Source organism: Thalia democratica, chromosome 3 (genome assembly GCF_965202585.1).
Source record: "Thalia democratica chromosome 3, ktThaDemo2.hap1.1, whole genome shotgun sequence".
NCBI lineage: Eukaryota > Metazoa > Chordata > Thaliacea > Salpida > Salpidae > Thalia > Thalia democratica.
The window spans coordinates 55,938,192-55,965,251 of record NC_139167.1 but is presented as its reverse complement, the minus strand read 5'-3'; the positions used below and the strand labels follow the sequence as shown (position 1 = coordinate 55,965,251).

The following is a 27,060-nucleotide window of genomic DNA, read 5'->3' as shown; positions in this document are numbered from 1 at the left end:
TTAAATTTATGCTAGTTTATTAAATTTTCTTGTTTGTCTAGTCAGCACTAATATGAAAATAAAAAATTAATTTTAATATTACCTTTAATATTACTGCTGAAACTAATTAAATTTAGTTTATGAAACCATTTATATTAACAGGATTGCAAATAGTTTTTGGCAAGTTTTCTCAAGGTTTTCAAAATTTCCTCCAGGTTTTTAAAAGTACACGTTTTAGGGTCTACTTGTAGTTTAAAGTTAAGCTTAAGGTAAAAAATTGTGTTCAATAGTATAACAACATCGAAATACTGTAAAGCTACAGTTAACATGTAAAAATTGTTCAAAATTCCAGGTTTTTCAGAATTTATTATTTTTTAAAATTTTCTCAAATTCCAGGTTTTTTAGCCTAAATTGTCCAGTTCCGGGTTTTGAGTCAACCCTGTATTAAGATATAAAATTCTTTAAAGAATATATATTAAGACTAGTAAATGAAATAACTAAATATAGAATCAGATTATTTTGACATACGAATTTTCCAAACGTACAAGTCAGCTTTTTAAACGTACGGAAATGTTATAGTTTACAGTTCAATATCGTGACAGCTGAATATGGTGATTGTAATCATTTTTAAGACAACATCTTAGTATTAAGCTATTCAACACTTAATTAGCTATCAATTTAAGCTGTTAAATTATAAGCAGTTAGTTTTCAAATGGTTTAATACAACCAAACATTTTGTCTATTATAAAAAACGTTTTTTTTTAATAACGTGAAGATTTGTATAGAAGCGTATAACATAAGAAAACTTAAATAAATGTTGTATAAAAAGAGACGTAATGAAAAATCCCAAAAAAACTGCAAGTTTCAAGATAAAAAAGACTTTAATTTTCTTAAACTACTGCCTCTTAACATTTTTTGTTTGAAAATCAACACAATCAAACTTTATTTTCTACTAAAATTACATTTTAATTTGGTTGAGTTTATGACAAAGTTAGTGAAAAAAAGCTAATACGGGCCAAATTCATAAAAAAAACCATTTGGAAAACTTAAATACCTAAACTAAGAAAAACAACTTATTAAAAGTACAATTTGAAAAAAAATTCAAAAATCAAAAAAACTTGTCTGAGATTTATGAAAAAAAATTCAACGAGCCTGTGTTTTTCTTACTAGACTAAGTGAGTGGCAAACCAGTACTTGGCAAATAATTTTTCACTGATTTTTGCTTTTAAATAAGACAAGAAACCATAATACATTCAGCTGCGGTTTTTAACAGATATAAGTTTTTGAATTGTATAAAGAATTCTAAAATTTGGGTTATTAGCTTAACGGATACAAAACCATATGAATCTATAACTAAAACATAATAAGAAAATCATTAAACATATAATAAATAATTGTTAGAACATTTTTATTCAGGGTAACACCTAAAATCTTCTATATTTTCACTGCATACAAATTGCAGTTTTTGTAAACTTATCTTTTACAAGACTTAATACATAATAACGGAAATATTTTATCAACTAGAACACAAAGTTTATTACGATACATAAATACAAAGTATAAAAACAGAAAAAAGATAGTAAAGGGAATTTCTATTAAAAACAATTACTTGAACTTAACTTTATAACCTAATTCATCAGTTCACAAACTAAAAAATGTTTATTTTAACTCAAAGTTTTCTATTCAAACATTTCAGACTAAACTCAATTTATAACATTTTTCTAGGTTCAATAATTTACTAACAATAAAAATTTAATCAGAATCTTCTGCGGAAGAAGACGTTGCTTCTGCTTCGGACTCCGTCGCCATTTCTTCGTCGTCGGGAACTTCCACCTATTATAACGTAATAACAAAGCGTTAAACAATAACAATAATCGATGAAAAACAAATAATGATATAAAAATTCAGCAATATAAACAAACAATTTCATTTTTACTCACTGTCGAATTTTTCAATAACGATTGAAAACAATTTATTAGGTGTTTAAATCTTTAATTAAAAAAAACTTCTATTTGGTTTAAGAACGACAACTTTAGACAATTTAAACACATATTTATTAAAATACGAACTTTTTCCCTATTTCTTCCGGAATGGTCCATCTTCTCCCCACCCGCGTCACTATCCAACGACGAATCCGAGTCCTCGATGATCTCCTTGCTCTTGTACACCTGAGACGAGGACTTTGAAATTTGGGAGGAGGACATTTTGGAAGATGAGGGTTTTGACTTCTTCACCGGTTTCGCGGATTTCCTGTTTGAAATTTGAAAATGTATCTTTTCAGGTGGCACTTGAGGAACTCGTGCGATTTTAATACGGTGGACTGTTTTTTTTTTACTTTCTCAAGTAGGTGCTTTTAATAAAGTAGGTCCGTTCTGCTTTGTTAATTAAATTTTCCTGTTTGAAATTATTTAGAGTTTACACTTTTGCTAGAAATTTTGTTCCAGAGTTTGTACAAATGTTTTGTTCTTTGATTTTCCTTTAAAAATTTTTGATCATTCGTTTAATCTTTATACTAATATTTTTGGCAAATTTTTTCCAGGTTTTCAAAATTGCTTCCAGGTTTTTAAAATTACACGTTTTAGGGTCTATTTTTAGTTTAAAATTAAGTTTAAATCGTCAAATCGAAATTTTACTGCTTAACATGTAAAAATTGCTTAAAACTCAAGGTTTTTTTTAGAATTTCTCAAATTCCAGGTTTTTTCATGCTTTTTTAGCCTAAACTGTCAAATTACAGGTTTTTTATACATGCAAATTTGTTCAACAAACTTTGCGTTCTTTTTGTTCTGCTGATGCTGCCTGTACTCGTCAGTCTGCTGGTAATCCGCCAACTTCTCCTTGTACTCCTCCTGGTCTCCCCTGAACTTTTGCTCGTAAACCTGCAATTTGAAAAATTATTGTCACATGTTTTTTAGATGAGATTTAACCACTGACGAGGTCTTTGAGCGAAACTTAGCTTGCATAATAAAATCTTGAAAGAATAAATACATTAAGATGAATTCTGAAACAGCGATTCTAAACCTTAATTAATTTAAAGGTAAATTCCTTTGTTTTAGGGGTGAATCTCATTATGAAACACGTGTGCAGACCAGGTGCACAAAAACTAGTTTGGTATAACGAAATTAAGAAAGGCTCAATGAATATTTCAAACTTTTACAACGAATTTTAAACTTTAAATTTATACAGTAGTTACAAAGTTTGTAAGTTTACTGTTTATAACTCGAAAAAAAGCACAAACAGATTTTTCTTCCTTGTCGAGAGCTTGCCACTCCTGCCCTGCTATCTTCAGCAGCTCCTTGTTCGCCACATCGGGGTTTTCCCCCTTTATCCTCGACCTGTTGTCGCTGAGCCAGAGGAAGTAGGCGGTCTGGGGCCGCTTGGGGGCGTTCGGGTCCTTGACGACCTGCTTCTTTCCCCCACCTGCGGTTAATTAACAACTTGCTAAATCGTCGAAATGTTCATACATTGAAATTATTTGTATTAGTATAACTATTCAAGCAAAAAACAAAGTAAAAAATAACTATTTGTGGTGATGAGTATAGTAATAGACCAAGTGTGTTTACTTATTTGAATTTTTCTTAATTATAACCCCCCACCTTGTGAATTAGACGAGAACTGCATGGCCGAATCGCTCTTCAAGTATTCTTCGTTTTTCACTTTCCAAGCTTTCAGCGCCTCCTTGTACTGCGCTTCGTACTCCTGTGCAAAATTTGTATTATATTTTTTAATATTTCTGTGGTTGGAAAATTATGTACCATTTTTAAAGGGTTCCATTTTTTCTGACAGCGCTCACCAAGCTTTGCTTTAAAAAAATTATGCTAAAGAAATAGATGAACAACAGCTGTGTGTATTTTAGGTCCCATAAGTAGCATCAAAAACACTTACACGAGTCATTACTTTCTATAAAATAATTCAGTTTATAACAATTAACAATTTAATATTGTTATACTTTTAATACCTCTTTAATTATTAGTGTTTAAGAGTCTGATTAACAAACTAATAAACTGTTATTTAGACAAATTAACTAACGGATTTGTTAATAAGAAACATATTATAAATAATCGAGTACATTTTAGCTCCTGTAATATTTGAGTCATAATATTTTTTATACTTCTCTTAATTCTAACTAAAACTTAAAACAACAACTGACGGATTTCTTGCCGGCGTCCAACGCCTGCCACTCTTGTCCGGCCAGCTTCAGCAGGTCCTTGTGGTTGACGCTCGGGTTGTCCGCCTTCAACTGCTCCCTGTTCTCGCTCAACCAGATGAAGTACGGGGTGTTGGGCCGCTTCGGGGCGTTCGGGTCTTTCTGTGAGTGTTTGGTTGTTTCAAAACAACTTATTTTTTTAACAACAACTAAACATATTCACGAGACAATTTTTTTTTTTTTAACTGCTTAATTAAACACAGTTTATAAACTATTATTTGTACGTAAAGTACTTAATCATAAAAAACATTCCAACTTTTTTTTTAGCATTTGTTCGTTTTAAACAATTTTTTAATTTAACTTATATTAAATTTTAACAACAAATATGCATATTCACGTGTTGAATACAATAAGAAGCCAAAAACCTTTTTTTCTTATTTTCAAAAAAACATCTAATCAAAAATCATACTTTCTTCTTTCCCTCCTTTTCCACCTTCTCCTTCTTCACCCTCGCCTCCTTCTTCACCTTCTTCTTCGGCCGCTCCTCCTCTTCTTCCTCCTCGTCGACTTCCTCCTCCTCGCTCTTCTCCTTCTCCCTCTCCGCCAGCTTCTTCTTCCGCTTCTCCTTCTTCCTCCTCTCCTTCTCCCGCCTCCTCACCTGCTCCTCGTCGTTTGAGTCGATCTCCGACTCGGAAGTCGACGCCTCCGAGTCGAACTCTTCCTTCACCTGGAAGGTTTTTTTGGAAAACATGATTTTTAAATATTATATCTTGGCATTAAATTTCCAATAGAACTTGAAAACTTCGTTTTTCCTTTGATTTTAAATTTTTTAATATAAATTCATTTTGTTTATTGTTTATCATTGAACCTTCAAAACATTTTAAACATTGTTTTCCTCTTGATCGGGTGCAATTGTTGCAAAGTAATTTACTTGGAAAATGAAGATCTTTGTTTTGCCAACTATGAGCCATAAAAGTAAAAAAACAATAAACTAAACCAAAACAAATGCAAACAACACTCACGTCGTCTTCCTCCTGATCCGGGGCGAAATCTTCGTCGTCCGACTCGGAGTCGTCCCCTCCCATCTGCGCCTGCCCCTCCTGCTTCATCCTCTCCAGGTAGTGATCGTGCTCCTCGTCGCTGTCCAGCCCGTCTTCGAACGTTTCCTCTGTAATTTATGTTTTTGATAAAAAAAACTGTTTCAAAGATGGATTCTACGTTTTTGCCGTTGGAGGACTTTAACCTAAGAACTTCTACTTAAATTTAATTAAGACTTATTTAATTATTTATTATCTTAAATTTTTTCTAAATAAATAAATAAGTCTTTATTAAATTTGACTAGAAGTTGCTGACTCATTTAAAACTGGATCTAAATTTTGTCACCGTTTAATTCGTCGTCTAAGTTTTTTTTTCTGTTGGTCAAACTGAATGTTGAGTTAACACTTGATGACTTCACTAATTATGTGTTCGATTTGTATACATACATTTAAATGTACATTTAAAAATTATAGGACATATGGTGAGCATACGACGGATTCAATGTTTTTGTTGAATGTATTTTGGTGAGTGAAAATAATTGCTTAGGTCAAAACTTGACATATTTGGTCTATGTCTACATAGAGTGTTTGAGTTGTTAAACTTTAAGATTGAGACAAAATGGGATCAATTTATAAGCTTTTGCTTTTTATGATAAAATTCATTTTAAAAATAATAAATTTTTAAAATATTCGTTTGTACATACAGTTATATATGTTTTGATTTGTAATAAAAGTAAAATTAATTTGAGGTTTATGTCATAAATTAGGGAAAACTTCAGTACAAAGGTATGCTAAAGTTTACTTTTTAAAGCCGAACACACAAACTCGAACAGTTTTTTTGGAAATTAACTCAGTTCAGTCCATAAAAGCACTCAAGCAACACGTTGTTGTTTTTTTGCCACTTTTTAAAACTTTGTCTTGCCGTTTTAGAGTAAAATATGCATTATTAATTACAAGAACTAAAACTATCATGAAAAACTGAAACCGACCAACTTTACCGGCTCCCTTGATTCTCAGCCCCTTCTCCTTGCAAAATCTGAACAGCGAATCGTACTGGCTCTTCTCAATAGTGCTGAACGTGTACAGCTGCTTGTTCTTTGTTTCGACCTTTTGAATTATGTTTAAATAAAAATGCATGTTAAGCAGTACTTACTAACATCACTGTGTTAAATATTTTTTTCAAGTTTGTTTTGTATGAATAATTTGGTGTTTTCATGTGAGCTTTTAAATTGCAATCTGTGCCATCACATTTCAATTTTTCTTGTTACATTAATTTTATTTATTTAAGCTATTAAAGCGTTAAACTTTAATGACATTCAAAAAAAATAAATATTGCTTTTCGTCCTATACAGACAAACAAAACTTTCAAGCAAAAACTAACTAATTACCACTTAAATATTTTCTTTTATTCATTGGTCTGCAGTACCATATATTGAAAATAATTTGAAAACCAGACCAACATTTTTAAGCACTTTTTATTTTAAAAAACAACGAAGTAAAAACACCTTGAAAAAATCAAACCTATTGTTTATTAAAAATCACATAAAAACTATCAATTTTAAGTATTTTCCGAAAACCACGTGAAATCTCACCTCGAAATCGAAGTTCTTGTTGACCGACACGGAGCCCCTGGCGAAGTTGACGTAGGCTATCTCGTCGAACCTGATGTGGATGGGGGGCTTGACCACGTACATGAAAGCGCGGGGCAGGGGGTACAGTATGCCGCTGTTGGCCTTGTACGAGCACGTTATCGAGCTGTTCTGTCCCGCACTGTGTTCAATTTTGTATTGTTTAAAAATGAAAACTTTAACATTATAATTTTGAAAAATATAAAACATGTACATTGAACTTGTATGCCCAGCAGCTATGTTTGTTTAAAACTTGACTTCACAATTTTTAAGCAACAGTTTCAAATTTCATATTTTAATTGGTTATTATTTTTTTTAGACTTGAAAGTGTTGATGGCTTTCAAAGTTTAACGTAAACGTTTTTTTTAGATAAAATAGTGTGGTAGAGGAATAAGCATTATATAAAATTGCTACATTAGTAAAACCTGTATATTAATCTTTTAAAGCTAATCTAAAAAAATAAAACTGAAATCACATATAAGGACATTTTTCAAAAAAACAAAAAAAAAATCTTTCACAAACAAAAACTCGCCCCGAACATAATAAAAAAGATATATTTTACTTAATTTTTAAAATAAGTGAACTTATATTAAACAACTAATAAAAATACCCCTTAATTTGTCAGTTGTGGTGAAAAACGTAATTTACAATTAAATGTGTAAAACAAAACAAACAAACAAAAACTCACCCCTGAACACAATATATACTTAATATATAACACAAATTTACATAAAAAAAAACAAACAAGCTCTCACCCCCTGAACTTGCCGGTGGTGGTGATCTTCTTGCCGCACATGGCCTTCACCACCCTGCTGATCACCTCGTAGCTGTGCCCCTCCGCCTCCACGTCCTCCAGCTTCTCGCGCATCTTGTCGTCGCTGGAATACAGTCTGGTTGTGTGAAAAGAAACAACAGAGAAAAAAAAATATTCAAGCTTGAAGATGTGAATGTTGCAACTTGAAAAGCCAGTCAGTTAAAATTTCTTAAAAACATACCAAAATTTTTGTTTTAAATTAAGGTAAACTGAAAACCTGAAAACCATTTTGAACTTTATCTAAATCCAAGTGAAATTTAATCACAAAAACATTGTTAAGGTTTTTATTTGCGGTAAACTAAAAAATTGCTTAATTTTTCAAGTGCAATTTGGCTACAAAAAATAGCTAAAACATGTTTGTTTGTTAGCTTGCAGTACGCAGTTTGTTAAATTAATATAAAAAGTTTTTTTGCAACAAACTCTAATTGTAGATCGACGGATAGTTCGTCATCCCTGTTGAATCCCATTATGAGGTAGTGGTACCTGGTTTGAAATTAAAATTAAATAAATTAAATATAAATACCGAAGTTGTACCTGGTTTAAAATAAAAACAAAAACTAAATAAATTAAATATAAATAGTAAAAAGGTATCCGGTTTGATGAAAATTATAAAAATTTAATAATCTAAGCATTATGAGGTAGTAGTATCTGGTTTGAATATAAAAACAAAAAACAAAAAAAACTAAATTATATAATATAAATCGTAAAGTGATATTGGTTTGAATATAATAAATATAATAAAAACTTTATATATAAACTAAATATACATAGTAAAGTGTTACCTTGTCTGTCCTTGTTTCAATGGAGGATCCACACTCACCTAATGAAATATTAATTTCATTTTTATAATAACATTAAAAAGATTATTTTTATTTATAAATTATGAATACTTTCGATGGAGGGTAAACACTCACCTTTGGTTTATTATTAAGTTTTTTTATTAACATTAAGAAGAGTTTATAGAAATCTATATACTGTTAATCTTGAATTTTTTCAAATGGTTAATATTAAATGTTATTTGTCTTTTATTAACATTAAGAAGAATATATGAATCTATAAACTTGAAAGCAGTTAAAATAATTTTAACTGTTAGTAAAATGGTATAATACTTTTGTTTCTATTAGAAAATAATTTTAAACAATTTCCTTTTAGTGCTTTTTTATTTAAAATATGTAAAATATTTAAAAAATATTTTAACTTGCCTACAAAAAAAATAATCAACTAACAACAAAGAACAACTGCCTGTCGTCTTTTGGAAGCAGGAACAACCTCAGTATGGAGGAATAAGTAATTTTGTAATCGTAAGTTTTTCCGTGAAGCTGAATGAATTTCGGGTACATTCGAATGTCGTATAAACCTCTGAAATAATTAATATTTATTTTTACCATGAAAGCTTTTTTGTTACATTTTGTTTCAACAAATCTTATATGTATATATTGTTATTGACTTTATTGAAGTTCTCAGCGGGATAATGTTAAAACCAATAATAACTTTTGCTACCAAAAACCTTGCATTTGCTTAATAAACTAAAAACTTTAAAATTTTACTTGAAAAATTGCGTTTTCTTTTATGTTTATCTACTTTGTACTATTTAAGTCAGACGAAAAACTTTTAAGATAAGTTGCAAAAAAATTAAGGCAGATAGAAGTTTCAGAATTACACTGTTTTAAATACATAAACTGCAAATAAAAACACAAAATCAAGTAAAAATATTACAAAAATTTTAAAACTTACTAAGTTGAACTTACTAAGTATAACTTTTAACTCTTATTCTAATAATATTGCATAAAAGTAACCTTGGAGTGAGGAATTTGATATCTTGAAATTGGCAGATTGCATTTCCTTTTACTTGCAGAACATCTGCCTTTTCCATTACTTTTTTATAGAAATCCTGAAAATTAAAGTTATAATAAGCAAACTAACTCTTTGTTTTAATTTTGTTATTTGACTTGAACAAAATAGTTTATAAAACAGTTAATTCTATTTGAGACCAACTAAAGTTTTAAATGATTAATAAGAAACAAGTTGTTAATTTTTAGAATCTTTTTTGAATAACTTCTTAATAATTTTTATTGTAGTTAATTGTTAATTCAAGTAACTTAATAACTTTTTTTATTATGTAGCAAACAACCGCATAACTTACTTGCAAGAAGAACACATTTTTATGAAAATACCTTTATGTTAGACTTTATGAGAGGAAAGTTAGAAAAAATTACTACTCAGTTTCACTGCTAAATGATATATATATATATATATCAGGAATGCCACTCTTTAAGTCAAAAAATCTTCCCTGAGTGACCAGAAACTTGCCTGAGTTTTTTTCAAATCCTTAAAAATGTTATTACTTATTAAAAATTACAATGTTAATTCCAAGTTTATTGAAGAACTAGCCGCAAGGCTAAAAAATTTCTAAATAAGCACTTAAAATAAACAAAATTACTTTTTTGAACAAAATATTGAAACTTGACTAACTAAATCTCATTCTAGATCTAGAAAAAAAAACTCCCCAAGACTTTTAAAAAAATCTTAAAACTTCCCTGAAATTTTTAGAAAAAAACAAAACTGCCCTGAATTTTTCTGAGTTAAAAAAAAGAATCAAAATTCCTTAAGTTTCTCTAAGATTTTCTATAAATTGAAACTTCCCTGACTTTCCATGAACAAACCACAATACTTATTGGGATTTTAGAAATAAGCTTCTATAATTTAAACTTTGAAACAAGGTGTACTAAGCTTACGAAGAAAATATTATAATAACATGTCACCTAATACTCTACTTAAAAATTTTTTGCAATGTTGAAGCTAGTTGGTAAACGCTAAACTTGGTTTGAAAAAAACTTCAAGTTATAAATCTATATCTACTGCAAATATTTAATCTAAAAATAATCTTATGCTCATTGAGCTGATTAATTAGCTGAACTGCTGTTATTTACACCAAATACTTTTAAAAATTTGTTTATATCTTTATCTAACATACACAGATATTTAAAAACAAGAATAGTTCTTTATTTTACATAAATACTAGTAAAAGATTTTGAGAGGAAAAACTTAAGGTTAGAAAAGACCCACATGTTAACTTGATCTGATAAAACTTTAACAATGTTTCTCAACTTTGTACTATAAATCTTTATGGATCAAGGTAAACTAGTCTGTGGAACAATCTATTAGCTATAATATGCACAACATTTAAAAAACGTTTAAACATACATTTTTTTTTCGAAAAATCGACTTAATTATTAAACATAAAAACATTAAATAAGGTTGTAGAGATTACTGGATTAAATTTTACGTTTGTGAATTTCCAATAATACTTTATTGGAGAAAATAGGTTTTGGTGATCGTTATAAATTTCGTTGTAAAATATGATCAAAACAAGACATCCTTAACTGGCAAGAAAAATTATAAACCAATAAAATTGATAAAATAAACTTTAAATTTTATCTGGAAACTACATTTCGCAGAGATAAATAAAGCTGATTTGTTAAAAAGAAACCATGCGAATTTTTTTATTTATAGCAAAAAATAAGAAAAAACTGACTAAGTATGATACCTAAACAATTCTTCGTTTGGTAGTGGTAAAAAAAATATTGTTTTTCATATACAAGTCGCAAGTGTTTTACAAAATCCTTTAAATAATTAGTGTTTATTAAATCAAATACGGTCAGTACTAATATACACGTTATAACAGTAATTGAGCAAAACATACCAAAAAACTTGTCTTATAAAATATACATTATCTTACTTAACTTCTTTTAAAAAGATCTGCAATTTTTGCATCTAAACAAAAGTTTACTTAATGCAAAAATAAAATAAAAACAATTTAGTTTCAAAGTCACAATAAAAAACTCTAATACTATACTACTAAATATTGAATTTATAAAAACTAAATTCAGACCTGAACCCTGTCGGTCTCGTCTTCCTGGTTGGGCGGCACGTAGAACCTCATCTCCATCAGCGCCACGTGCTCCTGATCGTCGTTCTGGTGGAACTCCAGCGTGACCTCGTCCTTCTGCTGCGTGCACTGCGACACGTTGATCAGCGGGATCTCGAAAGCCGTCTTGTCCGCCACGTCGAACGACAGCTCGTCTCCTGCGTTGAAAAAATAACGATTTTATTAGACAAAATTTGAGAGGTTTTCACAATGTAATGCAATTGGCATTTCCTCCTTTTCGAGAGAGCATATTTGTGAAATTAGTTCTTCAACTAAATGTTGAAAACCTTAAAAAAGTATGACTGATCCTGAACTTTCGTATACCTAAGCTCAAGTTAACGTAAAGGTTTGATCGGAGTGGTAATTGAATTTTATTTAATTTATTGAATTTAATAAAATTAATAAAATTTTAATTAAAATTAAAATTTAAATTAAAATTAATTTATTGAATTTAATGAATTAAATGAATTTATTAAATAAAATTTGAAGTTACATTTTAATATGTGCCTCTCAAAAAATATTTAATAAGTAAATTGTAATACAATTGGGGAACAAAACTATATTAGTATACTTAAGTTAAGAAATATATTTTTCTTTAATTCTTTAAAAAAGCTGCTTAAATGTTTAACATGGCAAAAGTATTTAACATAATTTCTTATTACAAAAATAAATTAACGATGGTTTAAAAATCTACCAGTTTATTGCACGTTTTTTTCAAATTAATTTCGGACAACCGTCCTTCATCAGTGAAACTTTAAAACTAGTAGAACTAAACACATTCATGCAACAAAAAAATAAATAAAAGTTAAAAAATATATTATGACGTAGTAGTTCAAAACTGTGTATAAAACTAAAATTTTTAAAGCTAGACGATTTTTACATTGTAATAATATTTTTGTAAGTAAAAGTAAATCCAAATGAAATGAATATAAAAACAAACACTTTACCAATATAAACTTTAAATTAAAACTATCTTAGTAAGGAACTGTTTGATGTTAGTTATTGTTAATAAATAGTTACTGCTATCGGCGAAATATAAATAAAAATAAAAACTTTTCCCAAACAATACTTAAAGTAATTATAAAAACTTTTATTAATAACAAGCTGTATCTTACAAACTTTTTATCTTAAAGAAATAGTTTAATCCCTGAATAAAAATAACTATTTTGAAACGAAACTTAAATCTAAATAAGAAAGTAATACAAAAATTATATAAAGAATTAAATTAACTTGTTTCAGCAGCAAATTATTTTTTCTAATATATTGTTTTTTAAGGTAAACATTTTATCAAATAAACAAACGGTTAAAAACTATTGTGAAACAAAAATATTCTTTGTGAAACTATCTTATTAAAAACCGATTACTGTAAAATTATTGATTTTATAAGTTTGCTATTATCTATAAAAAGGCAGTATTGTTTTATTTATGTTTATACTTGCTTGTAATAAATTAACCCATTTATCAAACCATCTATCAAACTTATTACAAACATATACACATGGTTGCCACTGATCAAGCTGAGAAAAATTTCCTGACTTTTCCTGACTTTTTACCAAAACTTTCCTGACTTTTCAAATTAAAGTTCTTAAATTAAACTTATTCTAATATACATAATCTAACACTTGAAACTATATAAAGCTTTCAATCTAATTTTAATACAGGTTAAAAACAACAGTTTTTCGCAAAATTCTATCATCAAACTTCAAGTACATCACTTAAACCATCTGTGTATGATTGATGTTTGTAATAAACAGCTCTATCAGCAAAATACTTGTATTATTACCTTGTAAACACAGCTTGTCTGAAAAAAGACACAATTTTTTAGCATTTCCTAGAATAAATGTATCTAGATAAACAAACGACATATAAGGAACTTTTAAAAAGTTTTATCAAAGATATTCTACTAATTTATACCAGGTGAAGGCATTGGAAACAAAAATAAATATTTTTGTAAATTTATAGGGAAATTTTGGAATTTTTTTCTGACTTTAAAGGACTTTTAATTAATTTTTACCATTTGAAGGCTTTGGAAAACAAGGAATTTTGTAAATTTAAACTGACAAAATCTAATTTTTTTTTTTTTTTTATCAAATTTCCTGACTTTTCCTGACTTTTGTCAATTTTTTAATTTTCTTCTGACTTTTCCTGATTTCCTGACCGAGTGGCAACCCTGTATAGAGTAAAAATTAATAAATTAATATAAAACCAAGATCATGGTTGCCACTGATCAAGCTGAGAAAAATTTCCTGACTTTTCCTGACTTTTTACCAAAATTTTCCTGACTTTTCTAAATCAAACTCTTAAATTAAACTTAATCTAAAACACATAATCTAACACTTGAAACTATATAAAGCTTTCAATCTAATTTTAATACAGGTTAAAAACAACAGTTTTTTGCAAAATTCTATCATCAAACTTCAAGTACATCACTTAAACCATTTGTGTATGATTGATGTTTGTAATAAACAGCTCTATCAGAAAGATACTTGTATTATTACATTATAAACACAGCTTGTCTGAAAAAATACACAATTTTTTAGCATTTCCTAGCATAAATGTATCGAGATAAACAAACGACATATAAGGAACTTTTACAATTAAAACCTTAAATTAATAACAAACTTTCACAACTAAAATCTTAAAACAATAACAAACTTTTACAGTTGAAACCTTAAAATAATAAAGAACACAGTTTTTTAGAATTTCCTAGCATAAATGTATCTAAATAAACGAAACGACATATAAGGAACATTTACAATTAAAATCTTAAATCAGTAACGAACTTTCACAACTCAAACCTTAATATAAATAACGAACTTTTACATTTTAAAAATTAAAACAATAAAGAATTTAATCAAATACTGTTTATTTTAAATGTATGTACTAAAATTTATTTTCTCCATTTTTTTTTAGCACTTCAACCTCTTCATCTAATGAAGATATGGTTTCCTTCATCTGAACTGCATTCCGCTTCATTTTCTTGGAAATTAAAATAATTTGCCTCATTTTATTTAAATCGCTCTCATCTGCTTCCCCTACACTTGTTGAAGAGAATCTTTTCTCTAAATCATGCTACAATTTGTGGGCTTCATTGCTTTTCTTTTGGCACTCATTTATTTTTACTTTCATTTATAAAATATTTCCTCTTATCATTTAGTATAAAATTTCTAACAAACAACTATACTTTTATTTACTTTAAAAACTTAAGTTAATCTACAAAAAATACAAATAATAAGTAAACTTAATCTTGGCATATACCGCTCTTATAACTTATTTTATAAATTGAAACAACTCTGAAAAAATTATAAAGAGGTAAAGTATACACATTAGCTTGTTACATAAAATACTAAACTAACTGCTTAGTTATAAAGAACTCAATTATTTGCTTAAACACAAAAAACACTTTGATTCTTAAATTATGCTAGATAAACTTTTGTGTATATAATCACAGTTTCACTATGGAAGTGTCCTTGCTACAGATCATCAATACTAAAAAGCTTACAAAATCTGCTTGTTCAAGTAGGGTACTTTTTCAATTTGTTAATAGAAAAATTTTGCAGTTTTGTAGAGGATATTTTACTAATTTATATTAGATGAAGGCATTGGAAATAAAACTAAATATTTATGTAAATCTATAGGAAAATTTTGGAATCTTTTTCTGACTTTAAAGGACTTTTAATTAATTTTTACCATTTGAAGGCTTTGGAAAACAAGAAATTTTGTAAATTTAAACTGACAAAATCTGACTTTTTTTTTAATTTTATCGACTTTTTCCTGACTTTTTTCAAAACCCCCCATTTTTTCCTGATTTTTGTCATTTTTTTAAACTTCCCCTGACTTTTCCTGACCGAGTGGCAACCCTGCAAGATTATTACAAACCATAACAGCTTACAAGTTAGAACTTTTTCTGCATTAAATATTAAATACAGTAAAACCAAACTAAGTAAAATAAAAGTAGATTTTTAATAATGATTATCCAAAGCACTTGAAACTTTTAAAACTTAACCAAAGTTCTAAAATATATTAAAATTAACTTCCTGATATTCTCAAAAAGTTTTGAAAAGTTGCATTTATTATTTTTTTTTAATTTAGTCTCATAAACATGGACACTGTTATGACTATAAAACTTTAGTTTACAAAACGTTAATTAGAAGGCTCACTTCTAAAATCTTCTTCAAAAAATGATTATTAGTAATAAAAATATAAAGGCTAAAACAAAAAACATCGTAACCTTAATTAGTCCAGCAAAACTAGCCATACTTATAGAAAACATTAAAAAAATGAAAATTAAACCTTTGAAATCAGATTTTCCCCAGTTCCAGCCGTAAGTGCTAAACTGTTGGTCTTCCAACTCTACATCGTAGCGTTCTTGCAGAAATTTTTTCAGATTGTGGTATTCCTAATTAAAGTTACATTAGTCACAATAACTTAGCTACAACTTCAGTTTCACAGTGTTTAAAAAATATGAGTTAAAAACTAGAACATCATTATCTCTTAAACTTTGCTACTGACTATATTTGACTTATTGTCATTTATAAGTTCTAATGAACTTTTTTTAGTTAAATAGCGTTAACTTTGTAACACATTGTTGAATAAGTTTTAAATTTCCTACATTTTCTTTGAATCCAGAGAATCTGAGCACGTTGCCGCCTGACGATACAAATTTAATCTGGTAGTCTCTCGCCACTCTCCTCCAGTAAGCTCCCACAACCTCATCGTGTGCCATCGTGTCTGTCTTCCCTGTCTTGCTGTTCTTGAACACCACCTTCTCATTGAACAGCTTCAAGCTGCCCTCGCACTGTGAGAAAATATGAGTCTCTTTCATGCCATTTCAGAATTCAAGATTTTTTACTTAACTAGTTTTTCCTTAATTTTAGAGGTTATGATACTTATATATTAGATTGAAACAGTTTGCAGAGTTATTTTTAATTTTATAAAGTATCAACTAAAATACTTAAGTTTTGTTTAAATATTGGTCTGTTACATGCTTCTTATAACTCAAAATATAAGTTAGAATTTATGGTAACTGTATAAGAGCTTGGAATAGCTAATAAAAGAATTTTATAAATGCATTATTAATTATTATACATAATTTATATAATTTTACATGCTTCTCAATACAATAAGTTTTAAAAATATCATACTTAAATCTTGTTACTAACGGTATAGTATGTATAATATTTGAATAACTGCTTGAAGTAGGTTACTACAACTTGCAAAATTTATCTTTATATATTATTTTTTATTGTTAGCTATATACTTTCAAGAAACTTGTGGAACTTACTTTATCAATAGGAAACTTTTTTCAAAAGATTTTATAAAAGTTTATGACTCTATAACCTTAGTTTTGTTTAATTTTAGTTATAGCAGTTGAAACTGTTGACTAGTGCGTTAACCCAATAATGTCAAAAAGCTTTTTTTTTAGTTTTAATTTACTTTTATAACTGTCATCAAGTATCTTTAAAAAACATAAAGATTATATTCTAACTAAAACAAACACAATTTTTTTAATGTTTGAGCTGATGTTTATTTTAAAACTACTGTAAGTATAAGTATAAACTTTAAAAATAAACACTTACTCAATTTTTTTTAATTAAAAACTTTTCAAATAATCTATTAGCAATTCTTGATGAGGTATATTATAATAGATATATCAATCAAAATTTGTTATTAATAAATAAAAAAACATGTAAACCAAGTAAATACAACAACTTCATTTGCTTGTAAACAAGTCCAGAAAAATAAAAAAATAAAAACTTACAAGAGCACCTCTGTATTCCTGGAAAATTCTCCTGTAATCCAATGTTTCATTGTTCATTGCCATGGTACAGAAAAATTTTATTTAAAAAAGCTAAAATGTGTTAATTAAATGTTTAATTCAAAATTCTACAAACTTTATAATAAAATACAAACCAAATGTCCAAAAAAATAATTATTAATAAGGGATTTTCAGTAATCAAATTATATTGTAATAATATCATAAATATAAAACATTTTTGTCTATCATCAAAACTAGAGTGATCTAAACTTAAAAACTTGATATCTTTCTTTGTGTCAAGTAAACATAGTTGAAAAACATAAGTATATATACTACATATTTTGGGGCTATTTTTAGTTTAAAGTTAAATTTAAGGCAAAAAACTGAGTTAAATAGTATAAAATAATTGAAAAGATACTGTAAAGCTAGTAAAAATGTGTTTTTTACAAAAAAAAAATGATGAAAACAAAAAATTTTTATCTGTATGATATATTTTTGGTGTTAAATCGAAATTTCTCTACCTTACAGGTAAAAATTATTTATAATTCCAGGTTTTTCCAAGTTTTTCTTTTTTTAATTAAAATTCAAGGTTTTTCCAGGATTACAGTTTTTTTTTGCAACCCTGTGTGATACCAAACTTTATTGTTGTTTTGGTGAAAAATTATTTATATAAGAATCTAAAAGATAAATTTAATTTTGTAAAAAAAAAATTGCTGCCAAAAAAACTGATTTCAACCTCAAAAATCACATATTTTTTGATTTTTGGGCAGTAATTTTTTCTATTGTAAAATTTTAATTTCATCTTTAGATTCTTTTAACTAAGCAAAAACACATTCGAATCATATTTACTTATTTGAATTTTACAATATGACCAAAAAAATGTGCTGTACTCCCTGCCCCTACATTTTACCAACAAATTTTGCACATTTAGGGTGTTTATGACGTCATAATACATCAAAAGCAGTTAATATGTTTTTAAATATATGTTAATAAGTAAAAGCTTTTATTTAAGACATAAATTATAAGTCTAAGACATGTATAAGTTATTTTATTACTGTTAAAGTTAAAAAATTGAAAAGTATGTGATTTTTGGGGTTGAAATTAGTTTTTTGGGCTGCAAGCATCCTTTTTTTTGAATTTTTTTTTTCTGATTCTTCTTAATGAAGCAAAAACACATCCAAATCATATGGACTAATAAGTCAAGCAAACTTCACCCAAATACTCCCTACCCCTAATGTATTTAGAACCTACAAAGTTGGTTCCAAAAAAGCAAAAAAAAACAGCCTAAGTATTCAAAAATTAGTCTTAGCCAGCCTGAGTTTATAAATAAATTAAAATATTCAAGTAGTAAGAGTCAAAATTTATAAAAAAATACTGTTTTATGAAACTTGAATACTTAAAATTATCTGAACAACAATAATGAAAGGAATTAATATCTATAAGAGCAGAAAATATTTTTTTAGAAATTAGTAGATTGTTCTGTCAAAGAAATACTAGCCTGAGATATAAGAGACATACCCTAACTTAGCCTGAGTATTGCAAAAAAAATCAAACTAGCCTATGTCAGCCTAAATGGCAACCCTGTTTTGACCTCGCATGGTTAAACTCTTACAGTTTAGATTGCAGCTATTAAGATATTGTGCCAAACAAATTGTAGAAATAAAACTAGTAATATTTTAGATCTGTTTTAAAACTTAATTTGATGAGAAATAAAAACTTAATTATATGAAATGTATTTTTAAAATACACTTAATTGATATTGAAGAAAAATTTAAAGAATCTAGATATTAAAGGCTAGCAAAAAACTAAATTTAGAATGCCTAAAAACTTAATAAGACATTTTTTTATAAATAAGAACTTAATTTGTGTAGTACAATTTATAAATTAAGAGAAACACCTTGCCGTAGATAAAAGGTCAAAAGACTGAACAATAAAAAAAAATATTTTCACTCTTTTTTTAATTAAAATAACTAACTAAAAGAAAACATAAGTAATCATTTAGCATTATGTCCTGCCAATATCAAGCAGAAATATATTGTTATACTATTGAAGTCTATTTTAACTATAATTTGAGGCTAAAATTAGATGTTTTATAAATACATAAATAGATTAAACTTATTTGTCATAAACTAATATAACTTAAATATTTCATTGATTTGTTTTACAATATAAAGCAAACAAATCAATACAGTACTCTATATCGATTACACTATTGTTAAATAAAAGCAATTAAATATTTAAGTTTTATTAGTTTATTTAATGATAAATAAACTTAATTGTGATTATGAATTTTATAGCTTTTTTAAAATAAATTATCTTATGAGACTGAAATTTATTATTAAACATTGATTAGAATATAATTTCAACTTGATATTGGTGCGACATCATCTTAGGTAATTATCTAAATATCTAGGTAGCTTCAGATATAGGGCATAAAACTGTTTTTAATATTTAAAGATTTCGCAGTACATTTTTTAGTTCTAGATTTAATTTTGATTTTCAATCACTATCATTATTTCAAATAATAACTTATTACTAAATAATCTGGAATATGTGTTCTGACAGTGTAGGGGTCCTAATGGCAGAGTTAAAAGTTGCAAGACATAAACCAAGTGGTCAAAAAATTTACACCTGGTTAAAAATATTTTTTTAAATATTGTAATTAGATATGAAAAAAATTGTTCAACAATCAGCTTTAATATTACCTTCACTGTTTTAATGTTCAAAATTATTTAATACAAACACTTTTATTTTTCAGAAAGAAATGGCAATAATAGTAGTGACATTACATCAGACTAATTTTGTGTACTGTAAGCTCATTGACAATAGTTAAGAGTATTTTTACTTTTTCAGTTCAACAAAAAGTTTTTAAATGTAACTTAAAGTGATTTATGTCTATTGTTTAACTAACCAATTGATTGATTGAAAGAAAAATGTAAACCCTTAGAACTGTGATCAATGGACTGGTGTGAGAATAGATCTTTTAGTTGTTAAACTACACACCAATTGTATATCATGGACAACTGCTTTAAACGTCAATGTTTTTTATACTATCTAAATAACTTGTATAAATAAATATACAATTATCAAAAATATTTTTATATATTAATTTATATTTGTAAATTTGTTCCATTATCACATTTAATTTAAAATTATGAACATAAGCACAAATTTGGCTATTTACTATCTAGTTTCCCGCTAAAAACCCCTTAAGTACATCATAATTTAGTGTATGTCTTGGACAAGACATTAAAAGGTATCCGTGGTGTGCGACTTAATAAACGTAAGGTTCTTCGTCCTAAAACCAAATATTTTAAGCGTTATATCTTTCAATTAACTATAGTATGTACAGCTTTCTGAGTAAATAAGTTCATAATAAAGTAAGTATTCCGAGTTGTAAAAAATTTATTAAAACTAAAAAAATTTTAAACAGACCAACTACTTTTTTTTTAAATTAAATTAGCTACTAGAATATCGGCTATTTACCATTAAATGTGTATAATAGTTGCCAGATTGACTTTAAACATATCGCAAACTTAACTGATTAGGCAAGAATTCAGGATATGAAGATGAAGAACAAAAAAGGGTTTTTTCAGAGGTATTTTTTTGAGAATTCTGCTAGGAGGGGGCCATAGCATTTTTAGTTTCTGTTTAGGGGGCCTTTTGTATAAAAATTTGGGAAAACCTAAACTAGAGGAAATCATTCAAGAAATAACCATTAAGTTTATGTTATCTAAAACTGTTTTGTTGAAAACCCTAGTATTTCAAAAATATTAAAAGTAGTTTAAAAGTTATTATCAGTTGTAAGTTTTTAAATGAGCAAAATACCAACACTGTTTATCTTATCAATTAAAAAACTACATATTTATATTTTTTTTAAACTTGAAAAATTTGCTTATTAATAAAAAATTCTATATCAACAATAAAAAACAACATGTGTTTAAAAAACAATGGACTTTAAAAAAGTGAACATAAAAAAGTTAGCTTTACAAAATACAAAAAAAAAGTAATAAAAAAAAATATATATTTTATAGTGAAAATCCTTCAATATCTTTAAACACAGAGTTTTTATTAGTAGTATTAATGTTTACTAACTGATACTAATCAGAGCAACTAATTTTAGGTGCTACTAAAAGAAATAGTTAATCACGGAAAATACATTTTAAACTGAATAAATGATTTAGTAATCTTCTACTTTATGGGTACGCATTACGCACTTTATATTGAGTATGCACTTTTGTGCAAAAAATATAAACTTTAAAAACTCACAGCTTAGATTATTTTTAAGGTACACTACAACTTTCATGTTTAATAAGTATTTTTGGGCTTTGTTCAAAGTGATCAAGAAAAAATACTGTTATGAAGTTCTGAAGTTATGAAGTAATGAAAGGAAGCTGTTATACTAATACAATACAAAAAACAATAAAGATTTAGGAAACTAAAGAAAATTTATAAATTCTAAAATGTTTTACTTTATTTTCGTTTATTTTTATAGTAGTTCAACAAGCTAAACTGAATACCAAACCGTTGTAGTTAAAATACATGAAGTATGTATGAAACTACTATTTATACAAAAAAAAAACAAAAATAATTTTGAATTTGTAAACCTTTTTTTATATTATTTCACGTACTTTTTAACTATTGTTTATTTCGTACTTTAATAGGTTTAAGTTTTCTGTATACATCAACTTATACTTTTTAAAGACTCAGAAGACATCAACTGTTTTTCTTACTCGAGTAGTAAACAAAACAAACATTTTATTTGAATTTAATTTAGGAAAATTACTAAACTTTTCATACTCTGAACACAGTAACTGCTTATCATAATGTTCTATACAATGAGATGAAATAGTAATTTACAAGTAGTTTAGTATATACTAAAATTAGTTTATTTTTATTTTTCCTGTATTTACATTTCAAAACTTTAAACAGTATCATAGAAATTTGTTTTACACTGACTAAGTTTAAATTAGCTTTTACAGTACAAAAATATTGATTAACAATATTTCTATGGCCAAGAGTACAGTTACTGTTTTCGAAACTTTAAAAATGTGCAACTTAACTTTATTTATGTTGATTTTTCAAGCTATTAACAGACAACAACATAGTTTTTTGCACAAAAAGTTGTACTTCTTGTATTTGTTGCGAATAAAAATATAGGAGCTGATCTACATAAATAGTGAAATAGGTACAAAGTTTAACTGAACAGTAAACACACAGAAAAAATAATTTAACACTCGGCTTAACATGCATATAATTGAAAACCAAAGAATAAAATTTGGATAAAAACTGTTTAACAAGAAAAAAAAAACCATTGCAAAGATTAAGAACAGTAAATTTATTTTTTTCGGGTAATTGTAAAAACAAAACATGAGCGTGAAAAAAGAACGTTGAAATTAACTATCATACAACAATTTATTGTTGAATCCTTCGATAAATGTGAAGAGTAAGAGTATGTTTGTGCAAAGCTAAATCTTTAGAATACTTACATAAACTAAAATCTGTTTTATTTTTATCTTTTCCGTAAATGTTGTACAACAAAAATATTCTAGCATCATTCAAATTCATAGTTTAAAAAAGAACTAATAGTTTTGTTACTACTATAACTTTTTTTAATTTAAGTAAGTACTTACTGTAATTACTTACATATTCAAAATAATTTAATTTTGATGTAATTTACATAATTAAGAGCAGGACTAAATCATAAACATTCTTTTGCAAATTTTTATATACGGTGTTCACGATATAAAAATTTAATGTTTTGTTTTCATTTTAAAGGTAATCTTATTAATAAAAAATATTTTATAGAGTATAAAATAGCTTAATTAAAACACAAAGTTTGTTGTTTTCTTGATACTTCGATCAAAACAAAGCTTTTATTCAATTATTTATTATAAATTAATTCTGAATAAAATTTGTTTTGCAACGTAAAAAATTTTTATTTAAAAAATACTTAAGTCTTTTCCTATTCAAAAAAAAAAGACGTGTGTTTCAAAAATTTTGAATAAAGCTAAATTAAAAAGTTTGATAATTAGTTAGGTAAACGACAAATTTTTTTTTTGAGATGACGTTACTTAGTGAATTCTAAAGAATTTCATATTTTCTTAGGTTTGATTCTATAACTCTACTTACTTCCTATTGTGTTTGTTTTTAGAGGATTAATCATATCACTGTCTTACTATTTTTACTATTGTAATAAAAGATTAAATTACTTTAATGTAATTACCGTTTTCAAGGGAGTCATAAAAAATAACAATACAAGCTTAAATAAAATTAAAACTATAAAAACATTAAAAAAAAGCGATTAATAATATTTAACCATAGCGAAATGCAACATTGATCATTTATTAAGCTGCTTACATCAGTTGACAGTTTACTAAATTCCGATTGCATGTCCATATTATGTTTGTTTCTCAGCTGGTTAAATTTAGACTTTTCGTGTATATTCTGAAGCTTTATGAATCTTTGCAAGATTTTATGAACAGTAAACATTTTCTTGATTTCTACAAACTCACACTTTTCGAAATTGAAATACACACTGTTGATTTTGAAAACAATTTGATAATCTACATTGAAACTTTTGTTTTCGGTTTTCTTGTGCTTATTAAACAAATAACTTAGTTTTTTCTAATTACGCTTTTAAGTTGATGACGTTTTAAATGCACTGAATTTTTGTTTGTGACGTCAAAATGACTCGCAAAGCAAGTTCTTTTGTACCACAAAATAAACTGAAGGACATCAAGACATTCTTGGTTTTTATCTAAACTTAAAAAATTACTCAAATATTGAAGGTGTTTCTCAAGTAAGCCGAGCAGTATTCTTTCAAACATAGTTCTGACAATATACAACTTTTCCTTAAAAATTAGATAGTTTTTCTAACCAGTATTAGTATAACTTGCCTAATCTAGTTGTTAGTTTTATTTATTAACAAAACTATACTTGTTACCAAAAACCTTATTTAAGTAAGAAACTTCGCTAAAGATTTTAATTTGAGATTATCTTCAGTAGTAAAACTATAACTTAGTAATCCTTAACTATCTTATAAAGTTTCATCTTTCTTATAGAAAATGACAGTACTAAATTAGGATATTCTAGTTAGTTTACGTTTAAAATATTCTAAGTAAAAAATAAACCAGCATTACTATATCTGAATATGTAATTATTAAAAAAAATACAAAATATGATAAGAAATTAAGACTTAAGAGATTTAAACGATTAAATTAGTCAGAAATAGCTCAAACATTATTTTTAAGTGCTTATAAGCATTTACCTAGAAGTTTACCTTTTTGAATAATATAAACTCTGAAAAAATTAATACATCTTTTTTTAAGGTTGCTAAACAGTACTTTTTTATTTTAATTTCTTTTTACAATAGAATTTTCTTGTTTGTCTTTTTAATTATACACACAACACTTTTCATAACATGGTTTTATGTAAATTAAATGCTACAAAGTCTTATAAAAACTAAATAATTTTTAAATGTATAATAGCTTGCCTTTACAAACTAGATTATAGTAATTTTATTCAGTTATTCTTTTATTTCTATAAATTAAAGTGGTATTAATCAGAAGATAAATTTATACAAGAACAAATACTTTATATTCAAATTCTCGGTATATCTAAAAGAATATTTACTCAATCATTGGTATGCAAAAAAGCTTTAAAAATGTGATGGAAAATAAAATATTAATTAAAAACTGGTTAATTTCAAACAGTTTACTACTACTTTTACGAACTTAAATAAATTCAATCGTTTTAAAATAGTAACAAATTATATAGTAGAATATTTTTAATCTCTAATTTAAAAATAAACATTGTATTTCATACAACTGTTTGTGAAGTATAGTTTGCCGTCAGCATATTTAATTCAACAAAAGTGCTTACATTGCATTTTTATTTCTGTTTTACAGATTTGAAAGTTTTTGTCTGACAAGAACTTTTTATACGTTTAAATAACTAGAATACTTATTAATTATGATTTTCAACCACTACTATTGTCATTCTTCTTTAATTAATAATTCTTGTTTTTATGCTGTACAAAATTATGTTACTCTTAAAGAAACAAAGTTTTTACTAAATACTTTTACAAATTTAAATATTATTACACTGTTTCATAGTGCTTACTAACGTCTATCTTAACAAAAGAATGAAACAATACTTTTACCGAATACAAACTTATTTAAGAAATAGTAAACTTATTTCATTTCAACGCACAGTATTTAAATAAATTTTTATTAGTCTCTACCAAACGAGAAAACTTTTGACTGAATTTGAATTAGTATCACGTCACATATATGTGATAAAGATGTTATAATTTTACACACAGGTTTATTAAAATTTTAACAACTAACTCAAATATTTTGTATGAGTTATCAAAAGTAAAAGTTTAAATCACAATAAAACAGAGAAACTTAAACTAGTTTAGAACTAACATAAAAGTAGATATGGTTTACATTTTTCAGAAAATGTTATTGATTACCTTAAAATGCAAGCGTTTAAATTTGGCTTCATACAGAGTTTTGTTTAAATTTTTTGTAATCATTTGTGTAAATCCTCCATTTCCGTAATTTCTTGAAAACAGAAATTATATGAATCTTCGTCCATAAGGTTTAAGGCTTTGTCATGGCATATTACATTTCTCACGTTTAGTAACCTCGTGGCATTTTCTTCACTTAATATTTCCTTTGCGTATTTGTTGTGTTTCGCATAACTTAAAATGCACTGGTAGTCTAAATCCTCAATTTTCCCTTTTACTTTGTTTTTGATATAATGATACCTTCTATCCCTAAATTCAATTACCGAAACTTTTTTGCTGTAGTTGTGGTTCAAGAAAGATTGAATTAGTTCAAACCGTTTTCTACAATCATCAAAATTATTGATTATAGACTGTATATTCTTAACTATTTTTGTTTTGATTTTTTTAGACTTTATAGGTTGGTACCTCAAATCCTGGAATATACTTATAAAGTCTTTTTTAACGTTTTCTTGAACAGGTTGACTGCAATTTTCCAAGTTTAGTAAGTTTTCTTTTAATACTTTATTTTCCTCAAGACTGCTTTGGATTGAATGGGACAATAATTCTATAAGGTCAGACATGTTTTTTAAAAGTAACGGCGTAAGCCGGTTCATAATATGTGAGTGCCTATCACTGATTTCATTGATTCTTCTCCTATGTGTCTGAAAATCTTCTTTATTCATATTTATTTTTATACAGCTAGAAGTTTAAGTCAACAATATAAAATTACCGTTTGAATATTAAAAAAAATCGCGGAGCTTTGACAAATTTGAAAAATCTTCGGATAATAAATGGAATGGAAATTTTTAAAAGTGTAATAATAACTTATTAAATGTTTAAGGTTTAACGAGCGCTAATAACTAGTATTAACGACCCGTAGTTTTGCTAAAAAACACCTAGTACTATTTTTAGAAGTTTCAAACTTTTAGTTAGTTTACCATTAAAATTTTAAGTATAAACTATTTTAACATTACTTAAGTTAAAGCTATTTTACTAAATAGATAATGACACATCAGTATAGTGTATATACTAAGACAATTTAACCAATAACTTAACGTTTTTTTTTGTATTTTTACTAAGCTATTCAAATTATAAATAACTTATACTTACCATTTTTTACAGCAATAAAAAAGTTCAATGTAAATGAAATGTATCAAAAAATAAAGTTCTGTAAAACTAAGACAAAGTTTAAAAAAAAATCTTACTTTACAGTTTTAAAGTTTAGCTTAAGCAGCAATATATTTATTTATACGTGTT

General features: G+C 26.8%; 1 protein-coding gene across 1 annotated transcript; it reads right to left on the bottom strand.

Annotated features, from left to right (window-relative positions):
* Positions 1 to 1,505: 1,505 nt before the first annotated feature.
* LOC145831231 (FACT complex subunit SSRP1-like) lies at positions 1,506 to 17,383 on the bottom strand. The gene is made up of 19 exons (XM_082938380.1): positions 17,292 to 17,383; positions 16,143 to 16,328; positions 15,824 to 15,929; positions 11,495 to 11,688; positions 9,399 to 9,493; positions 8,829 to 8,961; positions 8,385 to 8,422; positions 8,023 to 8,085; positions 7,544 to 7,666; positions 6,753 to 6,930; positions 6,150 to 6,267; positions 5,146 to 5,291; positions 4,593 to 4,850; positions 4,127 to 4,285; positions 3,573 to 3,675; positions 3,215 to 3,396; positions 2,746 to 2,855; positions 2,049 to 2,229; positions 1,506 to 1,812 (listed from the first exon to the last, which is right to left on the bottom strand). Exons 1-19 carry the CDS (start codon positions 17,352 to 17,354, stop codon positions 1,732 to 1,734), a joined length of 2,517 nt encoding a protein of 838 aa, XP_082794506.1. The 5' UTR covers positions 17,355 to 17,383; the 3' UTR covers positions 1,506 to 1,731.
* Positions 17,384 to 27,060: the final 9,677 nt, after the last annotated feature.